We start from the raw sequence: 12,500 nt of genomic DNA, 5'->3' as shown, positions 1-12,500 counted from the left end.
TTTGTAAATTTGTGCGGGAGTTGTGTGTATGAACAACATTATAGTTCCTTGTGTACATTGTGGGGAACATCACATTTGATCAAATATTATGTTGTGACAAAAATATTGACAGATGATCACCAGAGGGAGTAATGCTGTATACATTCACTGATTGGACACGGCAGCTACTTTCCAGCAGCCTTTTGGCATCCCTGCTAATGCGTACGACAGGGGCGGACTGGGACCAAAATTCAGCCCTGGCATTTTGGTCCGAACCGGCCAACCACCCCCCGAATTTCACTGTTTTAACCCAGCAACCCTGTGTAAATTACGCCACTGCTGGAAAGCATCCCAGCCCAAACGTTAACGTAAACAATAATTGGGGCGCGCGACCCGGAAATGACCGTAATAATCTTAAAACGGGAGATTTTTTGGGGTGGCCGGTGTCCTGTATGCCAAATGGCCAGTCCGCCCCTGGCGTGCAACCTGCCATATACCTGAACTGGGGCAGCAAAAATGCCTGGTCTAGGAAGAGACTGTATACTTGTTACTTTCTCAACACTTTTTCATCATTGGCTGTCCTTTAAGCCAATGGGGAGACTTGGCTGTCCTTTAAGCCAATGGGGAGACTTCCCCGAGACTTCCCCATACGCTGAACGACGGCCGTCCTCCCATGCTATGGGATCATAAGCCCCGCCCTCCCCTGTTTCTCTTCTCCCCCTCTCTCATTTTCACGCAGCTGGGGCAGACGAGCGTGTATCATTGCCCGGCCGTCAGCGCTGCTTTATGTCGCTCGTTAATTCATTTGCTCCAGATGTGTAAGCTCAGAAGCTCATTTAAGTGGGCATTGGGCAACAGTCTAGCCTCCGCGACCGTTTTAGTTGACAAAGACTGCAGTAGTTGAGTCATGTTTGCTTGCTATGCTAATGAGTGCTAAGTGCTAACAACAAATGAATGCTAACACACACACACACACACACACACACACACGCTCACAGAGAGAAGCACCTGGTATATTATATGACTTGTCATTTCTTGTTTAACCTACATGAGCCTGTGATCCCGCCGCCGGTGTCCCCTCCTGGGCACGAGGCGGTGTTGTTGCACATGCGCGTCTCCCTCAGGGCCCCGCTGCACAGCGTCCCGTACGGCGACGAGACGCACGAGCGCGTGCGCACCTGCCAGCCCTGCCCACACGTTAGCGAACACACACTCCACTGTGACCACTCTTCGGCCGCCGGGTCGCCTGACGGAGATGAGAAGAAGAACAGAAGAGAAAGGGGGGGGGCGAGAGGGGGTGGGGGGGGTTGTGTGATTTTAATAAGAGACCAAGAACTAGTGTCGATTTCGTCGACTAAAACTGTGACGAAAAATGTTCGTCGACAACCTTTTTTTCACTGACGAACACTAAATAAAAACGAAATAAAAACTAAGCTATGATGACTAAAACTAGACTAAATATATTGACAATTTCGTCAACAAATACAAACTAGACTAAAATGTTAGTGAGGTACTAGTGGAGAAGAGAACTAGCATTGAACTGAAAGACAAGTCATTTATGTTTGGTTGCGCTCGGGTGTTGCGCTCTGAAAATAGCAGATCTACAGGTTCACAATGCGTCGGAGCGCGACACGTTGTGAGCTTGTAGATCGGCTATTTTCAGCATGCAACCAAGTGTAAAATCAGCCATTACGACCCAATCAAGGCACCACCGAAATACATTTTAGTCGCCTAAATCAAATGTAGATTTACTCGACTATAACCTTATGATATTTAGTCGACTAAAACTAGACTAACAGTAAAACATTCCAGATGACTAAAATATGGAATTTGATTCAAAAGACTATGCCTAAAAGTGAATACAAAATTGCTGTCAAAATCAACACTACCAAGAACCACTTCAAATGCCCTTTTCTCTCGGCTCTCCCCTCACCGCTGACAAAGATATAGAAATATGATTTCTGCCAACAATCAAAAGCCCAAAACATAAACATCCTAGGGCTTGGATTCAGAGTCGATAGACAATGTACGCAGGGCTCCCAGACTTAACTTTTTATATTGATTGCACTGGTTCCCCTAACTTTTTCATTTAGGTGCACCAGCACATAATAATTACTGTACAGTAATGTGCTGCTGCTCCTAAATGAAAAAAAAAAAAGCCTCAATTATCTATGTGCACCCGCAATTTCTCACAACGCCTCTTGGCACCACAATAATACATTTTAAGTGTTTTACCTCTTTTGTGAGTTCCCATTCACACCGAAAACGTCTCAACCACTCGAACCCTAGTGCCCGTATTGTGGGCATGTCATAATAGGCCAGGCGTGGGCCACTATATTTCCACACTCACTCCAGAAGGCCACATTGCATATACTGTCGGGCCATTCTATGTCACACAAAAGTAGCAAAAATAGCAGATCTACAAGCTCAAAACACGGCGCACTGCGACACATTATAAACTTGTACATCTGCTATTTTTTACTATTTTTGAATTGCAATCCAGATTTGTTTTTGCTATTTTTGAATTGGAATCCAATTTCAAATGCATTTAGTTATACTTGTGTTAACTTTATGAACTTAAATACAAATACATTGGACATAAAAAAGGCAATAGAAATGTAATACTAGTCATTAAGCTACTAATATAGACTGAAGTAATTGAAGCGGGTCATGTTTGGAATTGTAACAGCTGAAATCAATAATATATCAGTAATGCGATATTAATCTGCGGGCCGCATTAAGTGAAGGTGAGGGGAGCATGTGGCCCCCGGGCCGCCAGTTGCCCATGTATGTAATAGGCAAACATTTGGCAAAAACTAGCCTGTCTACAAGCTGCGTTACGTGTCGCAAAGTTCATCTACTTTCAGCAAAGAGATTTGATGGAGAGGAGGAAAAAATGACAGGGCCAAGGATAGACCCCTGGGTTACACTGGTCAAAGGGGTCAAGTGTCTTTTGCTCAGGGACACGTTGACAACGCGTAAGCATGGGCGGGCCGGGAGGCAAACCGGTGACCTTCTGATTACCAGATGATCTCTCTAGCCACCCCAGATGATCTCTAGCTGCATCCACCCCAGTGTCATAGGCTCTGGCTAGGAGTCACATGAGGCCATCTCTGCCCAGGATTAGGCATCTTACCGGAGACAGGGAGAGAGAGGTGGTGGTGGTTATCTACAATAATGATGAGGGGTCAGGCCTGGGCAGTGGTGGACAAAAGTACTCACCTCCAGTACTTGAGTCAAAGTATAGATATTCCTGGTCACGTAATACTCAACTACAAGTAAAAGTTGCTCAGTCAAATTTGTACTTGAGTTAAAGTACTGGACTACTTGCCTTTAAACATACTTATATTCAAAAGTTCATAGTTTAAAAAATACGTAAGTATTCAAAAGTACAGATTACAAAAAAATAACAAGAATGGTGGAAAATAGCACATCTACAAGCTCACAACGTGTCACATTGCAGCGCGTTGTGAGGTTATACAGTAGATCGGCTATTTTCACTATTTTAGAGGAAATAGGAGCTACACAGCCCTCACACCTATAAGTCGATCCGATCCGCCGATCCGACCAATATGCCTGAGTCATAGTGCCGGTGGCTTTGTCAGAGTACCCGTCTGTCTGTGTCCCTTTTGTATCCACAGTGTGAACGGCCCTTTAGTTTCCTTCCTTGAAATGTAGTGGATTTAAAAGTGTCTTCGAGATGTATAGTGGGATGAAAATATCCAAAAATACAAATAATCAAGTAAAGTACAGATACAAAATGTTTTAACTAAAGTAAATGTTCTTCGTTATTGTCCACCCCTGTGGCTGGGCCCTTCAGGTGTAACAGAACCAACGACATTTTTCTTCATGAAAAAGCAATCAATAGTTCTCTTCATTTTGAATTAGAGTTATGTTGTTTAGTAGTATGTCGCTGGAGGTACACCTTTTTTCTCTCTTCGGGTAATGCAGGTGGGGAAACAGTTTAGAATGCCACACACACACACACACACACACACACACACACACACACACACACACACAGGTGCAACAAATGAAAATGTTTAGTCACACATGACAGATTTTTGGTTGCATTCTGGAGCCCCGGTATGAATAGGCAATAACAGACTGCAAGTTTGGAATATTATGAAAATATCCATATTCACAAGCATCTAAGAGAGGTGCTTTGCCTGAGAGCACTCAGGCTGTCTCTAAAAGAGAAAATTAAGCATGCAATAAAATTCTAAATATGTTATTCCAGTGAACCTCACAAAACACAAATAAAGAAAAAGTTTAAAACGTTGGTCATGACAAAATAAGAACAGACTGCACTAGTCAATTGTTTTAACATTATTATACTACAGACCTATACAGTACATAATAATGCCAAAAGTAAGGCTCCATCATATCATGGTGACTCTTACAGTATGTCATATTATTTTAAGGGTGGGAAAACCCTACCCCACCGGGGTGATGATACTCATACAAGCAAAATGGCCACCCTCAATAGGGTGAGAAGTTACAGTTAAAGACGTCAAGAGACATATTTGGCTCATGTTCAGCAGATAATCAGACAGTTTAAGATCGCACGGCGGTATTACTGCACTGGATGATATGTGTCCTTTCACATTTACTGTATAATTTGACACCTCTCTCTCGCTGCAGGCGTAGCTTCTTTGATCAGCAGCAGCCGTGGCTCTAGCGTTTTACAATTGAAACGGGCAATGTTACCACAGATTGACTTTGGACGGCCTGCTCAGCCGCCCGATTCTCATACTTGGGGAGCAGCTAATGCTACTGTATGGTATTCATATTTTTTGTCCATTTGAGTCACCGCTACTGGCTAAACATAGCCAATCGATTACTGTACTGTGTCCATTGTCTTAAAATAGCAATTGACTTGAATAGCAGCCTGAGTCAGCCTCTATTGATGCTCACAAGGACAAGCTTCCAGATACGCCCCCTAGACGCTTTTAGTGAACGTTGGCCCATGCACTGCAACATTTGTTATGTTTGGAAAATACAAAACCAGAGTGTTTTTTACCCTGTAGGGATTTCCATCTGCCTCTTCTGTTTTATGGTGGGTTTTCATGGTGCATAGTATTATAATGATACATGTGGAACTGACCTACGCGATCCCTTATTAGTGCCCAGATTCTTGTGAGCCTTATAAATATGTGCCTGGGTGATTTAAATATGTCTTTAAGTCACTTAACCCATTAAGACCGGGAACGCATCTGTGTGTCATTTTTTTGCATTTCTTTGGGCTGTTCAAAAATAGCAGATAAACAAGTTCATAGCGTGGCACCGAGTGCCGCGCTATGAGCTTGTAGATCTGCTATATATTTTTTTAAATAGCAGATTTTTTTGGCAAAATCTTGGATTATATCTTTTTTAAAGCGAACATTTGTAAAATATTTAGTTCCAGGAACCCCCAGAAGCAAAGATTTGAGTTACAAATGTCCGCCAAAAAAAAAGAAAAACATTCAAACATTTGCACAACTTTTCATGATTTAAAAAAAATATATAGCAGATCTACAAGCTGCTATTTTTGAATAGCCCAACAAACTCTAAAAATAACACACAGATGCGTTCCCGGTCTTAATGGGTTAAGACCCCCAAAGCCCTGATATGCATAAACCTTGATAGAATATGCATGAGTAAGGGGATAATATTAATGGATATTAAAGGCCATACCCATAGCCAATAGATTAATGCTGGTGGGGAATTACAGCAGCATGTGTGATCCTCCAGCATGCAAGGTCTTCTAAGCCCACAGGACTGTAAACCATGCAGCTACACTGTAAAATCTGAGGTGTTAGTTTAACTACTCAAACGCATTGAGACCTGAAGCCGATTCTACATGTCTCCTAAATCTCAACAGTTTTCTGAAAAACGTATGTTTCTATATCAGTGGTGCTCAATCTTTTTCATGTCAAGGACCCCCAAAATTATATGTATTTGGCCGCCGACCCTCATCAAAATATTTTGTTCCAGGGACCCCCAGAAGCAAAGATTTGAGTTAAAAATGTTCGCTTTAGAAATATATATATTCAAAGATTTGCACACATTTTCACGATTTTTCAAAAATAGCAGATCTACAAGCTCATAGCGCGGCACTCGGTGCCGCGCTATGAGCTTGTAGATCTGCTATTTTTGAATAGCCCAAAGTGTAAAATAATGCTTTTTAGCTCAAATCTAAAAATGACACAGTTCCAGGTCTTAATGGGTTAAACGCATTGAGAAGCTGATTTACAAAATGCCTTCTAAATCAGAGCCTTCTAAATCACACTATCTGTTCAAAAATAGCAGATGTACAAGCTCCCAGTGGCAGCGCGAAGAAACGCGCTGTGAGCTTGTATATCCTCGTATATCCTTGTATGTGAGCTTGTATATCCCCCCCCCCCCCCCCCTCTACACCATATCTCTTAGCACAGTGGTTCTCAAACTTTTTCATGTCAAGGACCCCTAAATTGACACTTATTAGCCCACGGACCCCCATTTGAAAAGATATGCCAGGGACCCCCCAGAAGAGACGATTTTTACGGCTCTAGCAGTGATTCTCAACCATTTTAATTTCAAGGACCCCCAGTTTGACATGCATTAGGCTACGGACCCCCATTTAAATGATATTTATATCTCTGGGACCCCAATTCACATTGTAAAACCAATGTTAATTTAACTCTGAGAGTGTACAAATGGAACCAAATGGACCCGTTAGGGTCCATTTGGTAGGGTCCCCACACATTTTTAGCAATGAATTTCCAAAACTTTTCCAAAACTTTTCCAGAATATTTAGCCCAATTTCCAGGCCTATAAAACAATCATTCAGCGCAATAATGTGTCTCTTACTCCTATGTACAATGCCCAAAGATAGGCAGTGTAGCAAAAATAAAGCATAGAATATAAAATAGTACAATTTCATTCAACATTTCGTGCAAAATTAGGGCACAGTGACCCTGCGAGCGAAAATAGGAGGGGTGGACGACGTCGTTGCACGGTTCGTTGTCGCTCGCGGTAGGTCAGGACGGTCTCATTCAAAAACATGTATTTTAATGAGATTTCATCGCCCGCTCGCTTCGCGTCACGTCGCATCACGTCGCATCGCTGGCAGTGCGGATCGGGTGTTACACAGCCCGTTCGGCGAAAAACTACTTATGTTACATATTTCGTGTAATGATATACATGTTTATGAAAATGTTTTGTATTAAAAAAAATCAATAGCCAAAAACAATGCATAGCCAAATATTTTCCAGGACCCTTGATAAATTCCAGGACCTTTGATCAATTCCAATTCCAAACCTTTTCCAGTACTGGATTTTTTTTTTTTTAATTTCAAAATATTTCCAGGAATTTCATGACCGTGGGGACCCAGATTTGGTTCCATTTGTACACTCTCAGAGTTACAGACCCATAAGGGTCCATTTGGTTCCTACAAATCATTTAGCTGGGGACCCCCTGGTATCCCCTCAAGTACCCCTGGGGGTCCCCGGACCCCACTTTGAGAACCAATGTCTTAGTATATCTACAAGCCCACAATAAAGGCACAAGCTTGCGGTTTGCTATTTTTGCCAAACGTTTGCCTATTGTGACATGCCCAGAATGGGGACGTGATTAATCCTGACAAGTGTTCTTTCTTTCAGAGTTGAACCTACGGTCACGACTCTATGGCTCTCTGTTGAAAAAAACTAAATCAAACCGTGTCCATAATTTATAAATCTGTACTAGCAAACACACAGAACACACAGCATGTTAACTTCCCACATTAAAACAGCATGCATGTAGCATACTGTGTGTGCGTGGGCACTAGGCACTAGTTTGGTTGCAAAGCCACACGCACGCACAGGATTGTGTGGCCCAGCGGTGATCTTAAGTTTGGCAGACAGCTGTGGAGGGCCGTGCTTTCTCTCCAGCGAGGTACGCCCTTGGAGAAGCACGGGAGCAATATAGTTTAAGCCAACCCCCCCCCTCGCGCTCTTGCTCTCTCTCTCTCCCACTCTCTCTCTTTCTCTCTCTCTCTCTCTCTCGTCACCAAATTGTTTATGAGCGGCGCTGTGTCCTTGGACAGAGGCGTCATCACGCGGCGAAGAAGGAAATCAAATTAATTGCATGTCCGTTAATCGCATTACATCTTCATTAACATGCACTGAGTCAGAGGCTTAAGCTCATTGCACAGGCCTGCAGGAGAAGTGTGTGTGTGTGTGTGTGTGGGGGGGGGGGGGGAGGAAAAAGAGCAGCGGGGATGAAGGCAGTGCCAGGGGGTTCCCCCTGGTAGAGAGGCTACCTCTCTCACACGCGGTGAGAGAGAGGCTGTTGCTGGTGGAAACGCACGCCGACTGTGAGTACAGTGTGCAGGTGCAGTAAAAGTACCAATACTGCAATATAGAAATGCTCTATTTACAAGTAAGCGTCCAGAATTTCGAAATTTACTTGAGTAAAAGTACAAAGGTATAGGCATCAAAATGTACTTTCATAGTATGTTTCATAATATCATAATGTATATCTGAAAAGTAACTAGTTACTAAAGTTTTCAAATAATTGTAGTGGAGTAAAAGTAGAACATTTGCCTCTGAGATGTAGTGGAGTAGAAGAAAAAGTACTGATAATTGGAAATACTCCAGTAAAGTAAAAGTACCTCAAAAGTGTACATAAGTACAGTACTTGAGTAAATGTACTTAGTTACTTTACACCACTGGTTAGTCCACGGTACACGGCAAAATCCTAACTGTACAAATGGAACCAAATGGACCCGTTTGTTACAGACCATTTAGGCCATTCGTTACAGACCCGTAACTTCTCAAGAAACCCCGAACCCCACTTTGAGAACCTCTAGGACAGTATGTGTGCCGTTTTGGGTCATGTGTGCATGTGGCCTGTTTGTGTCTATCTATATACATACAGTACAGCACACTAGCGTTGATTTCGTCGACTAAAACTATGACGAAAAATGTTCGTCGACTACCTTTTTTCACTGACGAAAACTAAACAAAAACTAAAAACTAAGCTATGATGACTAAGACTAAGACTAAATATATTGACAATCTCGTCAACAAATAAAAACTAGACTAAAATGTTAGTGAGAGACTAGCGGAGAAGAGATCCAGTAGAACTAAAAGACAAGTCGTTTTATGTTTTTTGCGCTCGGAAAATAGCAGATCTACAAGCTCACAACGGGTCGAAGCGCGACGCGTTGTGAGCTTGTATCGGCTATTTTCAGCATGCAACCAAGTGTAAAATCAGCCATTACGACGCCATCAAGGCACCGCCAAAACATATTTTAGTCGACTAAATCAACTGTAGATTTAGTCTGCTATAATCTTTTGATATTTAATCGACTAAATCTAGACTAACAGTAAAACATTTCAGATGACTAAAATATGACAAAAACTAAATGGAATTTGATTCAAAAGACTATAACTAAAACTGAATCGAAATTTGCTGTCAAAATCAACACTGCAGCACACCTGTGCGCGGTTCTAAAATAGCACGCTATACGCGGGTGTGAGTGACGTGGCCAACATGTGCTTGTCATGTTCATGCCAAAGCACAGCTCCCTGTACGTACACGGACGTGTGCGCGGCACTTCTAATATAGCTAACGCGACATGTCATGAATAATTGACTCCACTTTTTACGCTTATCTGATTAAGCATGTGAAATTTTGAAATATGCAATAATTACACATCATCATGCCTGAACTGGGCCACCATTAGTTAACCCCTTCAATCCGGGGACGCATCTGTGTGTCATTTTAGATTTCCTTGAGCTATTCAAAGATAGCAGATATACAAGCTCATAGCGCGGCACTGAGTGCCGCGCTATGAGCTTGCAAATCTTTGCAAATCTTTGAATATATATATATTTTTTTAAAGCTAACATTTGAAACTCAAATCTTTGGTTCTGGGGTAATTCTACAAATGACTTTTTAAATCTCCGACTGTTTAAAAAAAGAAACTTATGTTGCTATAATATTAGTGGTTCTTAAAAGCTTTTTCATGTCAAGGACCACCCAAAACTATATGTATTTGGCAGCGGACCCTGATCTCAAAATAAAAAATACATTTATTCAAAGATTTGCACACATTTTCACGATTTAAAAAAACATAGCAGATCTACAAGCTCATAGCGCGGCACTCGGTGCCGCGCTATGAGCTTGTATATCTGCTATTTTTGAATAGCCTAAAGAAATCTTAAAATGACACAGATGCATCCCGGTCTAAATGGATTAAGGACAACCACGGCAGCTGTCCAAAAAGTGGAAAGGGGACCCGAAGGGACAAATACAAATTTAATAGATGAGAAGTTAATGAAGAGCAGTTCTTCTTTTAGGATTTAAAAAGTTCATAAAGCTGAAGTCATCAAGTTTTGTGCCCGAACCCTGGGCCAGAACTTGCGCACACACAAAAGAACCCCCAAAAAACATGTGGGGGAATACTTGCACACTCGCACGCTCGCACAAACACACACACACACACACACACACACACACATATATATATAAACACGCACGCACGCAAGCACACACACCACACCACTCACCTGTTTGTGCCTGAAACACACCTGGCTGGTCAGCTGACCGAGGTCTCTGGGTCTTCACCTTCAGGTCGTCCTCATACGGGTCTGCAGCAGGAACACAGAGGGACAGCTTTCATTCTCTGTTTTATTCACATTATTGATGTGCTCTGCTATACACACACACACACACACACACACACACACACATTTACTTGGCTACACACAGGTGTCGTAGAGCAGTGGTTCTCAAACTTTTTCGTGCCAAGGACCCCCAAATAGACACTTATTAGACCGCGGACCCCCATTTGAAAAGATAAGCCAGGGACCCGCATAAAAGAAGATTTTTACAGCTCTCTAGCAGTGATTTCAACCATTTTAATTTCAAGGACCCCCAGTTTGACATGCATTAGGCTACGGACCCCCATTTAATGGCATGTATGTCTCTGGGACCTCAATTTATATTGTAAAATCAATGTTAATTTAACTCTTGAGAGTGTACAAATGGAACCAAATGGACCCGTTAGGGTCCATTTGGTTCCATTTGTACACTCTCAGAGTTACAGACCTATAAGGGTCCATTTGGTCCCTGTCCATCATTTAGCTGGGGACCCCCTGGAACTCCCTCAAGGACCCCTGGGGGTCCCCGGACCCCACTTTGAGAACCAATGTCGTAGAGTGCCCACCCGTCCCGCATCTCGCGGGACACTCCTGAAATTCGACAGTCTGTCCCGCACGAACGGAACAATGTCCCACGAATCAAAGATATTAAAATAAAATAAAAAATTATAATAATAATTCTAAAATTGTTGTTTCTCTTTTTTTGGGCAAGTGAAAGTTAGAGGAGTTCTTACTGTATGGTGTGTGTTATATGAAATGCGAGCTTACCGTAATCACAGTAATCCTTAATCATATTCAAGGGCTTTTGGAGAGAAATGAGACAGACTCCAGTCACAGCACTGCAGAGGGGAGGTGTGTGGCTGTGTCAAGCTGGCGCTCGTTGACGCTCGTTAGTTATGTTTCTGCACTGTCAAATAGGCCTACATCTAATCTATAGCATTAAAGCCATAGATGTTTTACTAGTGACCCTCTCTGGCTTGTAGATGTTTTGTTCAAGTTGTTGTTAATAACTATGCTACACTTGGTCCAGATGACAAGAATATGACCATGAGGAATTTATATTATATTTGTTATTAGTGCCTCTATGTCCTCTGAAACAAAGGGGTGTATAGTGAGAATTGACTTAAAGGGCAAGACCACTTTGGTAGAGGTTTGGGTTGTGTAGCTACCCAATTGGCATGATGTAACTCCAAAGGTGGACAAGAAATCAAAAATAATTGCTCCAGTGATTAGAAATTGATCATTCAAAATATGCTCCTCATTGACTCACATTGTAGGCTGAAACACCTCTCAAAGTCACTCTTTTAGCACATAAACGAACACAAGGCCGGGCCGTTAACGCCGTTACCGGGCTAAGTTAACGGCGGACTCTTATCGCGCGATAAAAAAATTACCGCCGTTAATCTATTCTCAAAGTTGGGTCTGGGAGCCAATTACATTTAGCTTTACTCTGTGTCTGTGTGTGACTGTGACTGTGTGTGTGTGTGTGTGTGTGTGTGTGTGTGTGTGTGTGTGTGTGTGTGTGTGTGTGTGTGTCCGCGAGCGGGGGTGGGACTCTGCATGTAGCGTTGATTTCAACTTGTTGAAAGTGTGTGTGGGTGTTGGTGTGTGTGTGTGTGTGTGTGTGTGTGTGTGTGTGTGTGTGTGTGTGTGCGCGCGCGCGCGCGCGCGCGCGAGCGATGTGTTTGTGTGACGAGCATACATGCGTGTGTCAGACTGCTCCTCCTACCTGCTGCTAGGAGCTGCACTCGCTCGCCTCTCATTGAAAATGAATGTCCTTAATGTAACAAGCTGCCTCAGTGATTTTCCGCGACTTGTCTTTCACTTAAAATCAAATGTCCGTCAAGTCAAACGACAGTAACACTTGATTCCGGACGGTTGGCCTTCAAAATAAGAGCGTATGTCCCGTTT

At 42.7% G+C, this 12,500-nt stretch overlaps 1 protein-coding gene across 1 annotated transcript in view; it reads right to left on the bottom strand.

The window, feature by feature from the left end:
* adgrb2 (adhesion G protein-coupled receptor B2) overlaps positions 1-12,500 on the bottom strand; it is a gene marked incomplete at its 5' end in the record, with an annotated part of 273,288 nt that overhangs the window by 191,528 nt on the left and 69,260 nt on the right. The window contains 2 exons of the mRNA XM_084080191.1: positions 1,028-1,225; positions 10,497-10,577. Coding sequence (XP_083936317.1) covers positions 1,028-1,225; positions 10,497-10,577 — 279 coding nt within the window. The remainder of the gene's footprint in view (positions 1-1,027; positions 1,226-10,496; positions 10,578-12,500) is intronic.

The sequence above is a fragment of the Gymnoscopelus microlampas genome (genome assembly GCF_963454915.1).
Source record: "Gymnoscopelus microlampas genome assembly, chromosome: 15".
Classification (NCBI taxonomy): domain Eukaryota; kingdom Metazoa; phylum Chordata; class Actinopteri; order Myctophiformes; family Myctophidae; genus Gymnoscopelus; species Gymnoscopelus microlampas.
Note: the sequence above shows the minus strand (reverse complement) of the source record. Positions and strands in the feature narration are given on the sequence as shown.